Raw genomic sequence first — 21,175 nt, 5'->3', positions numbered from 1 at the left:
TTCAAGAATAGCACATTACAAGCAACTTGATGCTTCTAACCAGGCCATTTTACAACGAGGTATGCACAGTGTATCTGACCCTCTGTATATAAAATCCCTTTTAAGAGTCCAACATTTGGCATGGGAGGTCCATCATGGTGACAAACAGCTTCCATGTGAAATCTTGAAGGAGTAAATCCCCCTTTGTATCATTCCAAGGTATTTCTGTGGTTTAAAAAATGAAAAAAAAAAATCACTTTTATTCATCTGCAAAGATGAATAAAAGTTACTTGTAAGAATCAGGACACATTTATAGTAATGCCTTCTCCTATGTCACTTCATTCATGTACATCCTGACAGAGATTTGCTGTTGCTGGATTTCATTTCCTTCTTGAATTTCACTGGTGTCATTCCAATGGGCAAACTGCATCTTCCAAGGAAACCAAGGCCACTGCTTCAGAGTGGATGGAAAAGATGTCTCACAGGCTGGTTTGTACTAAAAATACCAGTAGGAACAGAGAAGTATAGGCTCACCACAAAAATCTATTTCCCTGCCTGGCCAGTCCACTGAAATCCATGGGATATTTCCCATATGAGGCCAAGAGCACAAGTTAGCATGAGCACAATTTCAACCTGTCTTTTAAAGAAAGCTGTTAGAGGATCAGAGGATGTTATGAGCAAACAACTGAAAATACACACTCATCCAAACAGCCACTTAATACTGGCACATTACTGTATTGCTTTAAAGAGAAAAAAAAATTACACGCAGGTGGCTTCAGTCTCCTTTATATGTTCTGTCATATATGGCATTGCCTTTGGACAAAATAGTTAAGAGGAACAGAGGAGAAAATACCAGCTCAGGTAACCAAGGGTTTGGCAAACTGGAACTTAGTGCCCTCAAAACTGAGTAAAAATGTGCACCCCACAGAGGCCAAGCTGAGTGACACATGGGCAGGTGCTCCAGGGTACAAACACATTCTGCAGCTAACACCATAAGCTGTGTTTGAGGATGTGAAAGACCAGGTTCAGCTGGTTTTACAAAAATATCCTCAGTCTGCCGGTAGCAGACAACTGGAGGAACTCAGTGCTGCCCGCTACAGACTCCTCAGATTAGCACTTCTTAAAAATTAATAAAATGGTTTATTTTATATATACATATGTTCCAAAAAAATTTATACAGTTAAAATATCAAATTAGTGATCTGGTAACAATACTGTTCAAAATAATCTCTTTTGTATGAACATTAAAATACACGTTTTTAAAAGCGTTTCCTTTTAGTGCTTCCAAAGCACAGCGTGTGCCAAGGCCACCTGAAGAATCTCCGTCCTCCTCACAGGATGAAAGAGAACTGAAGTCGGGGACCTGGGAAGCCTCAGGTGCACTTTCATAATGTCTGCAGACAAAACAGAAGAGAGTCTGAGGTAGATTGTTTAGTGACCATCAGGTGGTAACAGTCACAGGGCTGTCTTTAGCTTTCATTAACACAATAGCAGTTTCTTTACTCTCAATCTACACTGAATCTCAAGTTTAAAGGCATGGCTAGCAGTTCTTGGGAACAAGACCCTTGTCTCTGTGATGGCAACATGCAATTTTACCAGTGCAGGTGTTTCTGGGAGGGTTTTTTTGGGAACACACGGGCTCTCTCCACGATGCAGACAGTGTGTGCATTTGACAGTGCCCCATTTTAGTGCAACCTGCTGCCTACAGCACGTAAATGTCTAATGACAGCGTTCAAATGAGTAAATTCTCATCACCTGCAGGAGGGGCAGCAATGGTTATTTTCTTCCGCCTGTTGAGCAAACAGCACCCTCCACAGGAAAAAGCCACACCTTTCATAGCAAATCCTTAAGGTTATAGCCCAGCTTCTGCCGAATCAGGCTCTTAAAGTTAAAGCTCCACTGCTTCTTCTCAGACTGTGACAGTAAAATCACTTGACTGCCAAGATGGCGAGGGCAGCAGCTACGTCCTCTTCCACTCTTCTGTGGCACAGCAAACTCATTCCTAGTCCACATTCGTCTGGCCGGTACATTATTATCTACTGTTGACATGATTAACTCTGTTGGGTGGGCTGGTGAAATCTAGTTCCTCTAGTATTCTCTCTAAATGTTGTATTAAGACCCGTTTTTTAAACCTACAGAAGAGAGGGAAAGCAACATAAATTTCTTCTTCCAAAAATACAGTTGAACAACTCAAGAATATTCAGCTATGACAAATCATATTACCAGAGGCTCTCTGTTTCCAGTATGGAAGAGCTTTCTTTATTTCTGGCATAAGAATGGCTAGAAAATTTAATTTAATACATCTGTCTCCCCCCAGCCCACCCAAATTTTGGGTTGGTCTTCAGTAACAGTATCTCTCTAATTCACATTTAAACTTTACTTAAAGACCATTTACTCCATACAAATGTAATGGTAATTTGACGACTAAAACAATTATAATTTAAATATGTCAAAACAGAAAATCAAAATACTAGCACTGATAAAGTTTAATATTTACTACCACGATCTAAATTAATATTTATCACTCTGAGTCATTTCTATCTACACAAACCTTGCTGCTTCCTTGATAGCAAATTCAATGAAATACTTCTGAATTTCCATAGGTCCTTGCACCTCCTCAAGAAGAGAAAATATTTTTTCATAATCTAAAAGAGATAAAAATTCAACCATGTGTTAAAAATGAATGTCGCAGATGCAATTTCAGAAAAGCTTAAGAGCCAAAAAGGAAAAACAAAGCCCAGTTTCATGTATCTGTGTATGATAAAACACATAAGGCAAGAAAAACACCTGCATTAGCTTTAAGAGCAGAAGAGAGGTGATAGATAATTTAAAGCGATACTGATGATCTGGGAGTTCAAATGTGGCACCAAAGATCAAGGTTCTCTTCAAAGAGCAGCAGCTAGGAACATTTATCTTCAGAAAACGCAGGCTGAGTAGAGAGAAGCCTCCCATTTCCATGATCACAGTTAACATGCACAGGGCCACCAAACCCTGATCTGGCCTGGAGCCATTGTTTCTGAAAGCAGAGGTTGCCATTAGATCTCTAGAAAGACAGATTATCAACTAAGGGTGTGAGCAAAATATGACTGTCCCACAGGTACAAGGTAAATATGTTCACTGCAAAAGAATAAACTGGACATATCAAATTGGAAACAAATTTAAAACCAGCATTGTTTCACTATTTCCCACAATTGACCCCAGTACAAATACATTTATGGAGCTGTGACCAAGAGCCTGCTCAGAGTGATACAGCAGGCAGAGGGAGCATAAACAGTCACACCTCTGAACAGATGTACATATTTAAGCCACTACAATTTAGCTTCCTTCTTTGATGACTGCTTGGATTCTGCAGCAAGACAGGCAACTCACACTGAACACAGTGTTTTACTCTACATCACCATTTACTAAACATGAATTTGGTATAAAATTGGGCGAGCCCACTTTGCAGAATGTCATTTTTAGTCTTCAGTTACTGAAAGTTTGCAGCAGCATTTCACCACTAATTAGTCTCACAAGATTTTAAAAAGCCCGACTGTGCTATTAACTGTTAATATTCCCTTTCAAACATATTCCAAGATGCACCCTTAACAGAGACATGCCTTTGCCCTGCAAAGGGAGTTTTGATGGACACAGAGCATCAAGTACACTTTGTGTACACAGGAGCAGTGCAGCCTAAGGCAGAGTACCCAGTCTTATTAGATCACTGGTAACAAAACCAAAACCTCTGAAGGGTGCTGCTTTCACCAGGCACCTCATATACCAGTTACCCTGTCTTTGAGGGCAAACAGGGTGACTTGGCACTCAACTTCCCAAGCCCAAGTTCAAACTTCAACTCACCTGCCCAGCATTTCCTTTTTTGCCTCTCCATTGCTCATTTACGAGCAACCAGAAATTACTCAGTGTCTGAAGTTCTGTGTATATTGAAAATAACTCCTTCCTTCAAGGAAAAGTCTTCTCTCCCACACCACATATAATATACTACTAAAATAAACACACACAATAACTTACTTCTTCCAGGTTTGCGAACCTCTTTCATCACTTTAATTTTGATGTCAGCATTGTTTCCCTCCAACATGGTAGGTGTTATTTTAAAGGAATTTGGCACAGATTCAGAAGTAGACTCCATGGCCCGCTTTTGGTCATCTCCACTCACACTGTAATTCAGAGGCCCTCGAACAAGTGCATTGGTACCAGGTTTATGATCCAACCCATCTTCACTTAAACAATTGAATTCAACAGGTAGAGAGTCTAAATCGTTAGGTAACATCTCATCCTCTCCCACAGCAGCTGGAACCACAGGAGCCATTTGCACAGGTAAGCCATCAATGTGCTTCTCCAATGACTGACAATTTTCTGCTTTCTTCTCTCCATTGCCATCTTGGACAACACTGTTACTGGTATCTACAAGTGAAAAATACATACCTTACTGGTGCACAAGTGCAGCATCAAAAGAACCAAACAGAAGTAGTTCTGTATCCTTTTTGTGTGAAGTGCTGTGTAGCAATCTGACAGCACTGGACAACACCTCAATACTTTTATTCAACTGTGGATGGGACCAAGGGATTCCCCTTTGGACTGTTACCACCTCCTATCACTATTGTGAAGTCACCACGTTCTGTATTCCTAGTGCAAAGTCATGACTCCTAAGTAAACTCCTGTTTTCCTTCTCTTCCCAAACCCAGCTAACAGAGTTTTCTTCCCACTCCATTTGCTGCAATAGGCGTGTATGACAATTCCTATTTGTGGGAAATGAAACAACCATATTTTAACTTTCCTTCTTTGCCACAAAATACACAAAGAAAAACTAAAAGCTGATCTGAGATCGAAAGTATCTCCAAACAGGTTTTTTTATTTCAGATTTCCTTAGCTGTAGCAGCAGCCTGTTTATCTAGGTCAACAAAAGAAACTCAGTCCTACATAACAGCAAAGCACAGATGCGCTGGCAGAACCTTTTCCCTTCCTCCCCATATCCCCCCACCACCCAAGCTGCTGTACCACAGCTCAGTATACCTTTACTTGCTGCGACACCCTTGAGGTTCAGGTAGGAGGGGGAGCCAGGAGCAGCGGGTGGCCCCTTCCCGCCCACGTGGTTGGTGACGACGGGCGGTGACTGCGGCCGCCGCAGCAGGGGGGACATGCTGCGCCGCCTCTTCAGTGACGCCGGCGTGTTGGGCTCCCCGGGGCGCTTGATCTTGTTCTGGGGCCCAGCCACAAACTCGTCAGCTTCGTCTATCATCATACCCTGAAACAAAAGTAATAATTTAAGTAACAGTACAAAACAGCAACTGTTTCACCAATCCACTGATGAGTTGAGTCCCTCTGTGTTCAGATTTAAGTGGCTTTTGAAACACTTGACAGCTCTCAGAACAGAGATACCCAAGGCAACCAGAGAGAGCCTAGTGCCACTCTGTAAACCAGCACGATTCTGTACACATTCCTCCTGGACCACATGGGAGAGACATCCTTCTTTTCCATAGGCTGCACAGGTTAGCAATAGATTGTAATTGTGGGGGAGAAATTCTACTCACTAATTATTTCAAGCTGTGTTAAATATAAAGGCACAGCAGGCAGCAAGGCCCCTCCTACCTTCTTATCCTGTTTAAATGGATTGCCAAATGTATGAAGTCTTTTTGGTTGATCTGGGTCAATCTCCCGAAGAGGTGAAGGCATCATTTTCAGGTATTCCTGGTAATTTCCCATCTGAGCAACAGGAACACTATGAAGGCAGTCTGCAACAGAAAAGAGATCTTAATTAGTCTTAAAATTAAGGCAATACAAACTTCACACACCTCAATTCCAAGTGTTAGCATTTAAGAACTAGAACTGACTACTTCTCTTCACTACAAAGGAAGAGCAGAAGATTACAATTGTGGAAATAAGCCTGGCAAGAACTGAGCTTAACTGGCAGAAGAATAAAAAATAAGCAACGTTAATTTCTATGCTGACAATTGCATCTTTAGACCACCAGCACCTCACAAAAAACAAAGAGAGCTCCTCTCTGCCTTAAGCCCCCATCCCTTTATGCTGAACCCTGGTGAATGCGAAAGCTCTCCCATGAAACTTATATTTAAATTTCAAAGCAAGCACGACATCTTGCATGACAGAAGGCAAAAATTTCCTTCCTTCCCCTTCAGAGTCAAGAAAATGACATTGTCTGACGTAGCAAGAGATGCAATGGCTACTTCTGCTCCCACACTAGAGACAAAAAACACTGCCTTAAGGAAGTAACAAAAATAGCTGTATTCTCTTCAAACTGTTAATGAAGAACTGTGACTCCTTACCTTCATCCTGTCCCAAGATAAGCCTGTGTGTTTTCAGAAGATTGGTTCTCATTCTTGTTAGCTGGTCTAGAAGACTGCGACGAGGAATATCATATGCATTTCTGAATGCCTGTGGCTTCAAATCCTAGTTTTGTAACAAAATATGTAACTTTCAGTTAATCCATCAGTTCTCGTGCATGGAGAAATTCCACTATGAACTGTAATAACATTAACTATTAAAAAATATTCTTAAGAAAGTTTAGACCTTTGTAACGGGCTACAACAAGCTCAGTGGCTGTCTTTTCAACATGACCTTATTCAGCATTAGTGCCTTCAGCTCCATTAAGAGTAAGCATGTTAATTCATGGATGAACAACAATAGCTGTCTTTTGCAGAGACTGGCACTTAAAGCACAGTAATTTTTGTTTACTACCATGGGGATTTCAAACAGTGTCCCAAAATCAAATGCAAAAAAATTGCATTTATTCTTTTCCCTCTTTATGTCTATGCTGTACTCCTCCCACTTCAGAGAAGGTACTTCCTTCTACACTAAGTAGTAACATAGTTACTTCTACACATAGAAGTTACTTGTTTAAAACAGATGAGATTAACTGCTTAGTCATGCAAGATCACAATGCTGTTTACCTTGTTTAAAAGTCCTATGTGGAATCCAGCAAATTCTTTAACATTTATTTCCGATAGTCTCAGTGGAGATTCTCCAGTGATCCCTTGCAGCAGTTGTTTAAAATCCCTACTGTGTACCAAGGAGAGGCCACTGGAGTGATTTTTCACTTTTATTCCAATTTCTTGTGGAACTTTCTTACCCACTGAACCTATTATCCGTTCCGATTCTATTTTTGTCTAAAATGGAATCACACCGTGAGTTAAAGAATCAGCAGGCATTGCACATTTCCAGTACAAAACACACAGTACATTAGCAGAATTAAACTACAAATTTAGTTCCCAACTACCTACCCAGGGATGTATTGGATTACATAGATTAGATCTCAAGCATAAAGAAATCCTAATGTGCTAGCATATGGAAAAATATTTAGCCAGTGTATCTAAATTTATATGCCAGTAGGAGGTCTGTGAATATCCCTGATTTTGCTGGAAGTCTGTGACTCTCTTGTGTCCCTGAAGAACCATCTTTAAAGGGAAAGAAAAACCAAAATGGAAGGTAGGATGCCTTAGGTTACAATAAAGTTGCATCTAAAACAACAGTATTATTCAGATGTAGTAATATAATTTCAGTTTATTTTTGAAGAAACCTATGAACTAAGGTTTGCCCTGTATGTTTGTAACAATACAGGGGGAAAAGTTGTAAAAGAAATCTGGTTTATGAGTCAATTTCTAAAAATGTATCACTTCTCCAATTAGCACAGACTTCTTATTATAGCTACAGAGAATTTTACTGTATTAAGCTCTAACTGTATTCAGAGTTAAGTTTTATTTTACCCACTAGTAATACGTCCAAAGGAAAAAAAAAACACCCAACCAACCAAAACCCCAAAACCCACTGTGATTGCAACCCACTTCCCCCAGAGCTCCTCCTCTGCAGAGTTTGCTTCATTATCTGTGGGAAACTGAATTTAAGGACAGCAGAAGCACAGCAGAATTCTGGAATTGCCTGTGCCTATACAGGAGTTTATAATGCATTCCACAGATTCAAACTGTTCCATGTGCTGAGAATGCGAGAGCCACAGCAGCCATCTCAAGTAATTCCAACTCCATAGTGCAGATAAATAATACGAATTTGCATATCACTAGATTACCAAAATACCACAGGAAGTTTTATGTCTAGTAGATGCTCAGTTTTTCAGAGGCTTTGGGATGTATTTTGTGCCTTCTTTAAGGCGGAGGATTTTTGTTTTGTAAAAGGCTGCACTGCTTCCCCACTGCCTTCTAGATATTCAACTACTGCTGTAAGAGCCCCTCATGCTAAGAAGGAAGAGCTTCCAGGCCCTTACACCTGGAACGGCAGTCTTGGCAAAGAGAAAAAGATATGTAAGACTATTTCGCACCAGGTCACACTTAACACATAGAATGACTTTGACCTGAAGGAAACAGGAGGCTCAGATATAAAGCTTGAACTATGATTTTATTCCCCATGGACAAGAACACACTTTTTTTTGGAAAGTACACATTGCCAAGGGACACGTGGAAATGAACATGAGGCTGAAAGCAAGCCTCTGACTTCAGCTGTGAAGAAAAATGGCAAGAGCAGCCATAAATCCAATTAGTGATTATCTTTGGAGTTTAAAGTCTAGCATTTAAAGTATAGCTGAAGAGGTTTCCTTTGCATTCCTCTCCCCCACTTACAGAAGGCACAATCACTGGCTATAGAATCACACTGGATTCATCCATATTTGCAGAGAAATGCTCACCAATCTTCAATTATAATATATGCTGCACACCCATATGAACTCCCACAGGGATTAACTGTTTTATAATGAGATTACCACAAACTAAATAATCAACGCACTTCTAATTGCAAAGGTTTTATCAATACTACCTGTTGGCTGAGTTTTTTAAGGTAAGAGATAACACTGTAACTAAGTCCACAATCTAAATTATCTGATATCAGATTTGGAGCTCCCATCATCCTTAGGGCTTTCTTTAATGGCTATAAGGAAAACAAAATACACAATAGTAAGAGAATAAATATTTAAAAAAGAAATTTATAAGCTCAATTATAGGAAGCTAAGGCACATAGATTAGTGCTCTAGCTTTTCCACTTTTGGCCACTAAAATTCAAGTCTATTCAGATAACGTGTGACATGAGTTTGGTGTCTAACTAGCTCACAATGGACATTATGCCACATCACCAAGACACCACACAGCGTGGTGCCGCTGGCAATTTCCACTCAAAGGCTCAGGTCCAGAATAGCCGGGATGATGCAAGTCCATATTGAGGTGCATTGTCCAAGCTACACGTAAAAGGTGACACAGTGCCTCCCCCCACCCTTCATTTGGTCCAGTCAGTATCAGCTTCCCAAGATCTAGCATTTCACCCACATTAATAAACAAACTAATCTGCATTTTCCTTATCCAGTTACAAAAATAATGCTAAATTTGGTTTCTCTGAACATTCTGAAGTATTTTTGATCAAAACTCATTTAATATTTAATGATCAGAAAACACATTTATTAAACACTTAATATCTTAACATAACTACTACTACTTAGTATTTCTACAAATTTTTTTAATTCTTAAAAATGTTTGCTCTAATCTACATACCTCTGAAAGGCAGAATGTTAACTACCTAAAAAGCCATTATAATTAGATAAAAAAAAAAAGATTTACTAGGAAGAGGTGTGATGCAAAGGACTCTGGTCACACCAGCCACTGTACCCCGGAGGATGAGATGAGAAGAAGAACATACCAGTAAGTAGTAAGGAGGCATTGTTTTTAGGTAGTTGTCAAAAGCCTGTCGCCACTTCAGATTTGGCTTTAGTTTGTGAACCTTAAACAAGTCATCTGCAACAAGGAAAACAACAAAAGAAGGTGTCATTTATACAGTTCCAGACCTTTAACTTTGTCCAAAATCGTACGTGCCAGATTTCCCCGTTTTCTCCCTCCACCCATCTCCCAATGGGGCTTCCCCCCAAAAACTGCTCTTAATCTTAGGTGTGAAGGATTGGGAATCCCCAGTCCTAGCTGCAGTAGGCAATCCAGAGCAAGACCCCATTACAAGCAAACTTACAAGGTACATCAGACTTGAAAAGTGCACACAACTACCAGAAGCATGGAAGGTGCAACAGATCCACCTGTTAAAGAGTTTCACCTCCCTTGCCTCTCTCTTGCACATCAGGGAGTCCCTGTATCTGATTAAATCAAACAACATTAATTTGGTTCAATTTCCATTTTCAAACCAGCTTTCTTCTGTTCAACCTGTATGATGAATTCTGGTCTCCAGTAAAAATATTCTTTAGCATCAAAGGGAAAAACTAAAAAAATCCAATCAGGGAATCCTTCTGGCCAGCTCTGCTGAACTGCTGCCAACAGCAGCAGCTGCACCTGGCAGAGAAGGGGTTACCTCCAGCCACAGCACCTGCCTCATGCCAGGGCAGCAAAGTCTCCTACAGGTGCAGACGAGACAGAAATTAGCTACAAAAACTGCTGCCCTTTAAGAGAGCGGCAACCAGAATTTCTGTCCTTTGGATACTGTTTTAGTAGCACTTTGCTCACTACAGGTGTACACCTGGTCTTTTAGGAATCACTGAGGTGAAGTGTGGACCTATTTGCTGTGCACACTATGAACTGTGGCCGTGGTCTCTACACCAAACACAGCATCCTGCAATTTACCATTTGAAATTTTGAATTATCCCCTGAAATAAAGATTCTTCTTAGTAGTGTTGGCACTTCTTAGTGCTGGCAAAGTGAGGCTAATGGAAGGATATGCAGGTCTGGAGAAAGGGATGTCTAAAAATTAACTGGGGAGAGCTGCAGGAGACAGAGATGCATGGAAAAGGGTGTGTGAAAGACAGATGCAACAAGGCAATTGTTTTCTCCACACTGAGTTTTCAGGTATATTTGGAGAAGAAAATTTGACTTGCATAGTACTCTGCATAAATTGTACAGATGTTATGATACTACTTCCCAAGTTCTCATAGACAAACCCCACTCAATTACAGGTATTTTCCCATCTAAATTAATTCTGCATTACATATAAAAGCCACACTACAAATGCTACTTCTTCTCTTCCCTGGCCTGAAGAAAGTGGGCTGGAGTTTAAGAGGACAAATCAAAATTTCATTTGAAATCTCAATATACTTCAAGCTTAGCTCTATTATCCAAACGGATGTGGGATGATATCATGACATATGGCAAATAAAAAATAACATCCATTCTTATCTCATAAACCTATTACATTTTTGTAGCAAAATGCAAGTTAAACTACACCCCTCTCTCAAAAGTCAACATTAAAAAAACCCTAAAAAGCAAGATGTTCAGTATTATAGTATGTCCTAATATTTTACAGTCTATGAGTTGGTTGAGTACAGCTTGAACCTTAAACCCCTTACCCGCACTTGTCTTGGCGGCACTCAGTGTCTCGCTGCACTGTGAGGTTGTACCATCAACTGCACACAGGCACTGTGACATGGCACAGCTACTCCTCAGCTCAGCCAGCTGGGAGTCCCCATCCACAGCACAGCTCTACTCCCAGACACCAAAAGCAAAAGCACCTTCCTGATCACTTCTATCAAAGGAAAAAGTTCTCAAATCTATGCAGAGCTTCAGCTAAGATTTGTCTGTTTAAAATTAAAGAGTCTCCCCACAGCACAAACTCACTGCAGGAACTGCCACCCTCTTGAAAGGGTGGTAAACACAGCCACAAGTTTCAAAGAGAACTTCACCATCAGCATCTTACCTGCCTCTAGCTCAAGAGTTTGATACACACACTGTCAGCAGATTGCAACACAGGCACTTGAAAGGCACTTCTTCCCCTGTGCCCTGGGCTGCACGTGATGATTTATACAAATAAGCAAACTAACAATAATCCAGTTAACTATGTCTTTCACAGATTAAACCCCAAGCTTTTGTAGATAAAAATCAAAAAATATTGAAAAAATCCTTACATAATTCAGTTTCACTTCTACCTAATTATTTTCAGATACTAATTTCGGTATAGTCCAGAAATCCAGAATTAATGCAGAATTCTTTTTACTTCTGAACTCAGAGGAAGCTAAAAGCACTGTATAATTGGGAGCATGGTATTAAAAACCATTAGGAAAGGGGTGCAAGCTGTAATAACTCAAGAGATTGGGTAAAACCACACAGACCAGTTAACCAAAAACTGTATTGCAGTCTTTATCCACTTCAGATTAACGTACAAAACAACCAAACCATGACAAACAGGACAATAATACACACCTTTAACACTCAGCACTATAGAAGGGGGCTGGATGCACCTTTTAAGATCAGTGAACAGTTAAGAAAAAATAGAGCATGAGAGAGAGAAGAGTCAGCATGTAATTTCAGTAGTTCAACTGGAGCCTAAATTACAACAGTTCATGCACCATGTAACCCAAAGTAAAACTTAACAGGTTTTTTTTAATCACCACTCACATTAAATTCCACCTGAGCAAGTACATCACCATTCCCTGTTGACTCCTGTAATTCTCCTAATTATGCACTAATAGATACACTCCTCGATTCATGATTCTACATTCACAGAAAAGAGTATCCTTCCCTGCAAATCATCTAACCAAAAATAAGGCACTGCAATGGAAAATAGCATCCATCATTAACCAAGAACAGTATTTTGTGTCACTGTTTCTCCATTGATATAAAATGTATCAAAATGTATTTGACTCTCCCTCCCAGAGCCACAGCAGGCTGTGTACACACTGGTGAGAACACAGCCCTTAGTTTCCAAAATATAACACCATTACTTGCAGGTTCTCTCACAGAGCCTGTAAAAGCAACAAACGAAACTGTCCATGCTGCAGTCCTTCACAGGCAGACATTTTCTAAATGCTCATCTTGTGGCATATTTAGACCCACAGAAAAAGGGTATTAACCACCTTCTCAAGGCATTTCCCACCTGGCTGTTTCACTGCTGCTTCTGCTGACACTTCCAATGAACAGTCACTCCTACTGCCCAGCAGTGCTTGCCCTCCCACCTATGCAGCTAAAAGGAGCCAAGGAAACATCTCAGGCAAGGCAGAGGCATTTAGAAATATACCTCGTCTTTACTTAGCTCTCCCTAAAACCCCTCCTTTGACTTCTGCTTCACAAACTTGGCTGTACAAATGTTTTTAAACAACAGCACCTGAAGTACAACTGCTTTGCAACAATCCTTCAAGAGGAAATTCCTATCATCCATGGGCCTGGAATTCAGCATTGAAGCACGTCAGCAACTGCCTGCAAAAAGCTCTGCCTTCAGCAGCCTCCCACTGAACAGAAAGAACTGCACCTCGTCAGTTCTGGGAGCAAACCACCACCAAATTAGTCAGGATTCTCTCTAGCTTTCTGAGAGCAAACTGGAGCTGCTCAGCTCCAGCTGCACATCCCACATTATCCATCACCACCGTAAGAGGACCAGAGACCAGCGTTTTTGTCAGACAACCAAACACAGTGCATGACTCCATTAACACACGGACTGTGGGGCTTCACTGTTTTAACCAAGTCCTATTAATTGGCTCCTTTCCCTTACAAAGCTCCTGAACACATGCTCTGTAAGTTAAAAGCCAGGAGAAGCTACAACATGCCCAAATCCACTCTTGCAGAAACCAAGACATAAAATCACCAAAGCTATAGGATGTGGTACAATTTACCTCCTTCAGCCAAGGACCATTACAACTCATTTCAGTTTGCTCGAGTATCACCTGCAAGCTGCCTCATCCCTACCTATCTTACCTGTTTTTAGGGCTGTCTTACACTATTTTTCAAAAAGAGAATTAAGACTTCCCCTGTTCAGGAATGCAGGAGGAAAAAATAATGCAAGCAAAAAAATTCAGAAGCATCTTACTAACTGTTTATAAGGTTGAACACATTTGATAATACAGTACAAATACACAGTTGTAAAGTGGTTTTGTCTTTGAAAGAGTCACCAGAAGGAACAGAGATTATCCATGGTACTGTCCCAACCAGTCCTCCAACACAATATTCTACCAGTAGCGCAGGAGCCACTAGAACCGCACTGATGCACCAATATGGCAGGTAGTGGCTGAATGGAGCAGACTTCTCCTGGTCTTGGGAGTTCTCACATCCTTTTAAATCTGGGTGAGAATAATGAAAAACTGGTTTTACACACTCAAATCAGTCCTCTGCTGAACCATCAGTACCCACTACTGGTACATATGAAGGGAGACACGGGGAGTGCTCCTACCCACCTACAGAGCCAAATACAGAGGCAGTATTATTAAAAACATCTACAAATAATTTACCAGGCATGCTGCTTATCATCTCACTCATTTTCTGTACTGCTAAGTAGAAAAGGGCCCAGATCTACTTTTGTGTTGAATGTATACTCCACAGAACTTAATTCCACCATGCCTTAGAGACCAAAGATCAAGTCCATGTAGGAGATCTGAAGGTAACACTATGTGTGTTTGTGTGAACAATATGGAATGCATGGGATTCATGCCGTCAAGAAAGCGTCTACTTTGTATCTCGGGCAATGTGGAACCTCTGCATTTTCCTCTGAAGAGCCTTCGGAAATATAAGAAGTGGGATTACCAGGTGAGTAAACTGCAGAACAGCACTACATACACTGAAAAGTGCCTTTCCTCAGAGAGAAGGAAGAGCTTTACACCCCTGTAAAAAAAAGGCAGGGGGAAGACAAGAGCTACCACGAAAGACACAGCAGAACTGCAAATGTCAACATCAAAACGAACAGGGAAATTAATTTAGGATCAGTGATGGCTTTTCAGCTAGTGGATCTGCTGCAGTATTTCAGGAACCACAAAGTCACAGAAACTCTCACCCTTCTTGCACACTTTGGGACAATTATCAGGCTACATAGATAACTTATTATAAAAGACACATTATCAGCAAGCACAAGTTTCTTCTTTTTTGGTTATGACCAGGATCATGAAAAAGCATTCCTGAATTATGTTCTGTTTTTTCCTAGAAATGAATGGAAAAATCCTGTGTAAGACAGTAAGACTCAATGTTAATTCTCTTGATCACTGTTCTTCTGTATCACTGAACACACCCACAAAAAACTAGAACAAAAAAGCCTTGCAGCATCTGCAGCTGAAAGGGTTAGTGGCACCCTGGAAACTCCTCTCTGCCATTACTTTTATGCCAGATCTCTACCAACCACAACTACTGTGGCACTTACTCGTATAGCACCTTTTCATATCATTTTTCCTTAGAAAGTAATTTCATTGTGGGAGTAAAAAAACAAAAACAAAACCTGTTCCTTTGGGCAGGGAAGAAATGCAGACTGTTTGACTGCACAATTCCTTCTTACTGCTCTAAACTGCATTAGGGAAATCCCTCTTCCCAACACCCGTGACAAACACTGCATCTCATCTTCCAGTAAAAAATAGGTTGCTACAAGAGCAACCGCAAAACCTGGATACACCACACCCTAAATGAGGGAAAAGAATGGAGGTTGAAGCTTACTCCAGGTTAAGGAAGAGGCTACGTGTCTAGGAGGTGAACAGCATCAAACATGCACTGGAAGCAGGTAGCTCTCCTCCTCTGCTGGAGAGAAAAAAAGGGAGAGGGGGTATGAAAATCCTCTCCTCCCAAAGTATTTCAAAAGAGTTTGCAACATTCTCTACTCTCTGAGCTCCATTATTTTATAACGTCTCAAACTAAGGCAGAACACCAACCATTATTGTTTTGCTTTAACTCTGAAGCAGCTGCACTGGCAGTCCAATGCAGATGTGTTACCTACCTAACAATGGAAGTAAAACAGGGTAGTTGTAAGGCATCACAAAGAGGTTTACACAGGTTAAAGTAGTGCTTGCTTTTAAATACCCAAACGGGTGGCCAAGTTCGCTGTATTTTCCACTGCTACTCACAAATACCTGACAAAGAATAAGAGAGATCACTGTATTAGAATGAAGAAGGTGAAGAACATTAAGCATGGGGCATTTAAAAATTCAAATCAATCTGAACCCAACTGCATTAAGACAGTAAATTATCAAGAACAGACAAACCTGAACACATCAGGGCTGAGAATGGACTTACATTCCCTAGTCACAAAACTGAGACATGCAACATTTAGTGTATGCCCAGTGAGTGTGGAAATGCTCTTCACAGAGTAATCTTTATTGCTTTAGTGAAACTACTGTGAAGTGTTGCCCTGAAGAGTTTTTCCAATGATTTAGAATAGGTTAGGGTACATCTGTTGAAGGAATGTTAAATAAACAAGCTATTTGAAATTAGTCTGCTGACTCAAAAATAGCACAACTAATATTTACAACACTGATAAAAAGAAATGCAAAATGTTTTTAAGCATAGAAATTAAACAAAACAACCAACCACAAACAAACAAAAAACATCTTGATTATGCCCCGTGCCAACATTCTTAAAATTGACTTTATTTTTTTAAGTGCACATATATGAGGGTATTAACCCTGAAAAGCAATACATGTAAACAGTATTACAACAGGATAAAAATGGTAGATATTCTTGACTGAGGCAAGCAAAATAACCCACATCTAAGTCAAAAATAGTTTTCCTAGAAAAAAATAAACCTTGCAGCAAATAGCAAGTGGTTATCCTCTGGTTTTTTGGGGCATAAGGAACTGGGTTTGTTACATGGTTTCTATGACAATGAGCCTATTTCTCTGATTTGTAAGAGTCTGATGTGTAGCTGGGAGAGGAAAAGCAGTTTTGAAAAACAGCAGAGTAATTTTAGTAACTCAGGCAAATAATGTACCTATTAATGTTTAAATAACCTTTTTGAAATTAGTTTTTTTAAAGTAACTTTAATTTTTCTTCTGAATATGCATGTCATTTTTTCAACTAAGTTGTAGTATTTATTAGGGATACAAAACCAGAGACACCTCCAAGTTCACCTTTCCAGCTAAAGTATCATACTAAGCATACTCCTGGTGTACACATTAAGCTATTATTTAAAAGAACACCACTAAGAAGGGAGCCTTATTTTACAGAGGACACAGAAACTTATAAAAAATTACAAAAGGAGCATGTGACAAAGGATTTCAGCAACAGAACTTCAACCTCTTCAAGGCCAATCTAGTCAACAGGATCAACAGTTTCCATTCATTTCCCATTAGCAGCTTCAACCATCTGGGGAAAATGATTTGCATCTGTTCATTAGGTAACATGATGGAAACTAGTGCTGGGTTTTCCCTGTAAGCAAATGGAAGCCTACGGAGAATTTCAATTTAGCCAAAAATGGAACCTGGGAGGCATATTTCTTAGCAAAATGAGGTGGACCTAGAAAGAGAAATTAAATGAGATTACAAAGCCTGTGGAGGGAACACTCATTCTGACTCCTGGTAATTCTCTTAGAAAGGAGGTAAGTGAAACCTTGACATGTTTCTTCTCATCTGCTGCAGAGTTTGAACCAGACCTCAATTCTCCAGGCTTGCAAAGACTGAAGTACCTCAGATTACCCATTACATTTCTAGAATCAAATAAAGGGCAAGTACCTGCCAGCAGGTATGGGGAGACTTTCGTTCCAAGATGTACTGGGTGAGGGGTGAAGGCTCAAGCTCATACTTGTCAAAAGGAAGCTTGTCTATGACCATGGGCTCACAATCCACACAGGAGAACCTCACCACAGGGTGAGCTGTGCGCGGAGGCTGAAAGGGGGAAAAAGAGTATCAATTTTCAAAAGGGTATCAATTTTCACGTATCTATGGTAAACAAACCAATTCTCTTAAAAACATCCTAAAGCCAGTATTTTACTATCCTGCAAGTCTTAAAACACTCCATTTTCACAATACTCCTTTGAAGAGAATAAAATACAAGCTCCCATAACAGAATATAGATTAACTAAATATTTCTCTAACTGAAAAAAAATGCTCACACACTGATACACTCTTCCCACCAACTGAAAAACATGGTTAATATGCCATTATTTATCCTGATATTTAAAAGCCTTCATGTCAATCAGGCTACAACAACAGAGAGAGGTTTAAAGGAAACTTCAACTCTTCTTCCCAGCTTGATGTTCACAGAAAAACAGATGTGAGACTGCACTCAATTCACAAATAATCTCTCGAAGAATTCTCTACAAATCTCTGGGGTTTTTTTAACCCTCTTTAATCAGGAAGTGGGAGCAAGGGGAATGGACAGACAGTACCTTGTGCACTTGCAAAGTGCAGGAACAGAATATGCCTAACAAGAGAGATGTTTAGAAAGGCTAGTAAGGCATGCCAAATGTATGATCATGTCAGTAAGAAAACGAGACATTAATACTGTTTTCTCATTTTCTGCAGGGAGTAGCTCTTCTGTTTCAGTTTTAATTCTTCCTGCTAGTGAAAGAAGAGTTCACACATGAAGTAACACTAAGAAAAAAAACCCCATGGTTGATCTTCTTTCAAAAACAAATACTCCTTTTTCCATGTAAATGAATTTTATAAAGCTTTGATTAAAATTTAATAGGCTCACTATGATTTGTGGTACGTGAAGTACTTACAGTTCAATTTTATAACCTTTAAAAACCATTCAACAAATTAACTAACCATATGGAAGTGAACTTTCTGGATACAAGAAATGTCACAGGTTACAGTATCCACATTAGATTATACCACTCTGTTAAAAACAGTTTTAACCTTCTAAAGCAAAGTCACATCATATTATAAACAGAGAAAGTAAAAACTACTCTATCCATTATCTATTTTCAGTCTGTTCAACTGTTAGTGCAGAATCCTTTTTTCAGTTCTTATTTTACTTACCAGTGTTGGTGAATTCTGATCAGGCCAAAAAGATTCTGGGATTGGCCAATGCCCCACAGGAACACCCGTTTTAGGGTTAGGCCGTACATAAATGAGTTTATGACAACTATGCCACGGCTGAGAAGCAAATGAATTGATGGGCCTGGATGAATCAACAAGTCCATCTAAAATTTAAACAAAGCAAAATAACAAACAAAAAGAAAATGAAAAGCTACATGCATGCATTTGTCTGCTAGCAAAATTTCTGTATTAGCAGCCAGTAAGGCATTTCATTACTCTTGTTCCAAAGACATACAGATCTTTACACCAGAGGCTGAAATAACCTGAGCATCCAGGTGTATCACAGAATCATCTGAGAAACAATTACAACATTTGCCCTGATCTCCCTTCTGCTCCTGTTGCACAGCCATTACACAGTGAGTGCAGCAAGGCATACTCACATATTATGGAAGAATGTATTTGCTTAAGCTCAGTGTCTGAAACAGCTCCCACAGGCAGCACCAAGCTACTGCTGCTGGCTCTGCTGCACCTGGAAAAGCTGAGAATTGGCATTTACTTTTCTACATGGGCTGCAATGCTCACTGACTGATGCTGCCACTAGTGGAAACTGAAAGAGCAAAATTGCTTGGAGAAGTTGGGTGCATCTTGCAGGAGGCAGCTTTTGCCAAATTTTTAATTACAGCCATTCACAGATCACTTAAACCCCACAGCCTGCTGCAAAGGCCAGTGCTCCCTGCCAGCCCACTGCAGCGCACCACCACTGACACCCCTGCACGATGAGGACAAAGAACTTTGTAGCACTACAGATGTAACCATCAGTTTTCAAAGACTGCTTGGCAAAGCAAACAGCACAGCAGAGATCACCCACTTAAACAATCTTCCCTGTTTTAAAAAGACTTTACATTACTAGTTTTCCTTGCTTTAAAGAACCGGCCAGTAATACTGTGGAAACCATATTTCAGCGATACATCAGTTTGGTTTCTCTGCATTATAAAAACAATGATTTTTACAGCTTGGGTAAATCCTATTGTATTTCTCTCTAGTTTAGGACTTTTTCAATTCCCATACAGATGAAAAGTCTTGACATTTTTAAACGTTCATATCCATAGTCCATCACCATTCAAATGTGACAAAAATGAACAAAAGAACGCCCCAAATTTCACCAGTCGTTTTGCCACATAGGAGAGAACATTTGAGCCACCAGAGACTTGGGAATTTGCTGCTGTGCTGTCCAGCACAGTGTTATAGGAAAGCCTTCCAATAAAATGACATTTAAATAAGCAAAAGGAGAAAACAAACACAGAAAAAGCTGATTCTAGAATGAAAGCAGGAATAAAGCTGGCTTTGCTAAAATGTTCAGGTGATGCTAAACGTTATTATGTTTTCTGATATTCCAGGATCCTAACTTCCTAAATTGGAACTGGTCAGCCCCCTCCTCTTCCTTTAAGCCATGAACTTCTGCAAATCTGAAGAACTGCTTCATATTTGGAATGCACTTTCCTCTTTCCTTTTATGCACTCAACTCACAGGGAGCAAAGTAATTCCTTGTTCTTTGCACAGTTTTTCACTCGCGGCTAAGAACATTCACCTGAAACTTACTGTTCTGTGATCAATTAGCAGAATGAAAATGTACAGAAAATTAAGCATTGAGATTGCTTTAGAGATGTTTAAGTGTTTAAATACACTACCGCTAGATTTAATTATTTTAAGTACAGTCTTGACAACACTGTAATTCAAACTTAAATGCTTCCTGCAAACATTCACTTTCCTCAGCCATCCAAAAAGAGGTAAAAGGAGTGACAGAGCCAGCCAGCACTAGATGATCCATACAAGCATGTGCAGACATACGGCATCATTTAACTTAGCAAGGATCAAACACTAACAACACTTGTAAAAGATGCATCCTGTACACTACAGGGAAAAGCTGGCAGGAAGGACATGGAGGACACTTAACGACATTAACATACAAACAAAACATTTTGTCTTAAACGTTGGCCGGGGGGGGGGGGGCGGAACCCAACAATCACTGTACCTTCTCCAATAGGAGCTGGGTCTGGTCCTGACTTCTCAAAGTTAATAACAACTCCACTTTGGACTTTTTGAACTAAAGATTCTAAACATTGATTCAACATTCTTTGTGTCCGAACGCAGTACGAACGACCTATGAAAGAGAGAAATTACATGGGGAAATAGAAAACTAAGTTTTGAGTTATCTTACTTAAGGAAGATGTTTTATTACCTAAGTCAGGCTGCCAAGGCTTGCAATTTTATCCAAAATAATAGCAATAAACGCTGTACGAGTTTATGTAAAAGGCAAAATACTTTGCAAATGCAATACAACCAAGAAAAAGCACCAAAAACCCACAACCTGCTGAGATTTTACTTGTTACTAAATGAGGCCATTAAGACTTCATCAGGCTGGACCAAGGCCAAGTTTACAGAGGCCCTTAGGAAGGCCTGATGTCACCAAGACTGTGTAATCTATCTGCTTTTGTCTACCCAAACCTCCTCCTCCTAACACAACAATTTCTCCAAGCACCAATTAAAAAAAAAAAAATCTGATCAACATATCAAGCAATAGGCTCCAGAATGAATTATT

General features: G+C 40.0%; 1 protein-coding gene across 10 annotated transcripts in view; it reads right to left on the bottom strand.

Annotated features, from left to right (window-relative positions):
• Positions 1 to 1,099: 1,099 nt before the first annotated feature.
• The window catches only part of LOC121665202 (integrator complex subunit 6-like), a 40,118-nt gene continuing 20,042 nt past the window's right edge, over positions 1,100 to 21,175 (bottom strand). The window contains exons 6-19 of one of the 10 annotated variants that reach the window (XR_006016277.1): positions 20,609 to 20,737; positions 18,577 to 18,740; positions 17,326 to 17,478; positions 15,597 to 15,729; positions 9,624 to 9,718; positions 8,754 to 8,864; positions 6,884 to 7,099; positions 6,260 to 6,383; positions 5,565 to 5,707; positions 4,989 to 5,220; positions 3,987 to 4,379; positions 2,530 to 2,623; positions 1,734 to 2,110; positions 1,100 to 1,372 (exon numbers count right to left, since the gene is read on the bottom strand). Coding sequence is in view for 4 of the 10 variants with exons in the window: in XM_042029161.1 (XP_041885095.1) it covers positions 2,011 to 2,110; positions 2,530 to 2,623; positions 3,987 to 4,379; positions 4,989 to 5,220; positions 5,565 to 5,707; positions 6,260 to 6,383; positions 6,884 to 7,099; positions 8,754 to 8,864; positions 9,624 to 9,718; positions 15,597 to 15,729; positions 17,326 to 17,478; positions 18,577 to 18,740; positions 20,609 to 20,737 (2,087 nt within the window). In the remaining 6 variants the exon portion in view is untranslated. Of the gene's footprint in view, positions 2,111 to 2,529; positions 2,624 to 3,986; positions 4,380 to 4,988; positions 5,221 to 5,564; positions 5,708 to 6,259; positions 6,384 to 6,883; positions 7,100 to 8,753; positions 8,865 to 9,623; positions 9,719 to 12,115; positions 13,966 to 15,319; positions 15,401 to 15,596; positions 15,730 to 17,325; positions 17,479 to 18,576; positions 18,741 to 20,608; positions 20,738 to 21,175 lie in introns of those variants that run through there. The other 9 variants (XR_006016278.1, XM_042029161.1, XM_042029162.1 and 6 more) reach the window with 9 other exon arrangements.

This window comes from Corvus kubaryi, unplaced genomic scaffold, assembly GCF_017639235.1.
Source record: "Corvus kubaryi isolate FWS band 111438036 unplaced genomic scaffold, C.kubaryi_AGA036_p1.0 37322, whole genome shotgun sequence".
Lineage (NCBI taxonomy): Eukaryota > Metazoa > Chordata > Aves > Passeriformes > Corvidae > Corvus > Corvus kubaryi.
The sequence above is the reverse complement of the archived record's forward strand: the minus strand, read 5'-3'. Positions and strand labels throughout refer to the sequence as shown.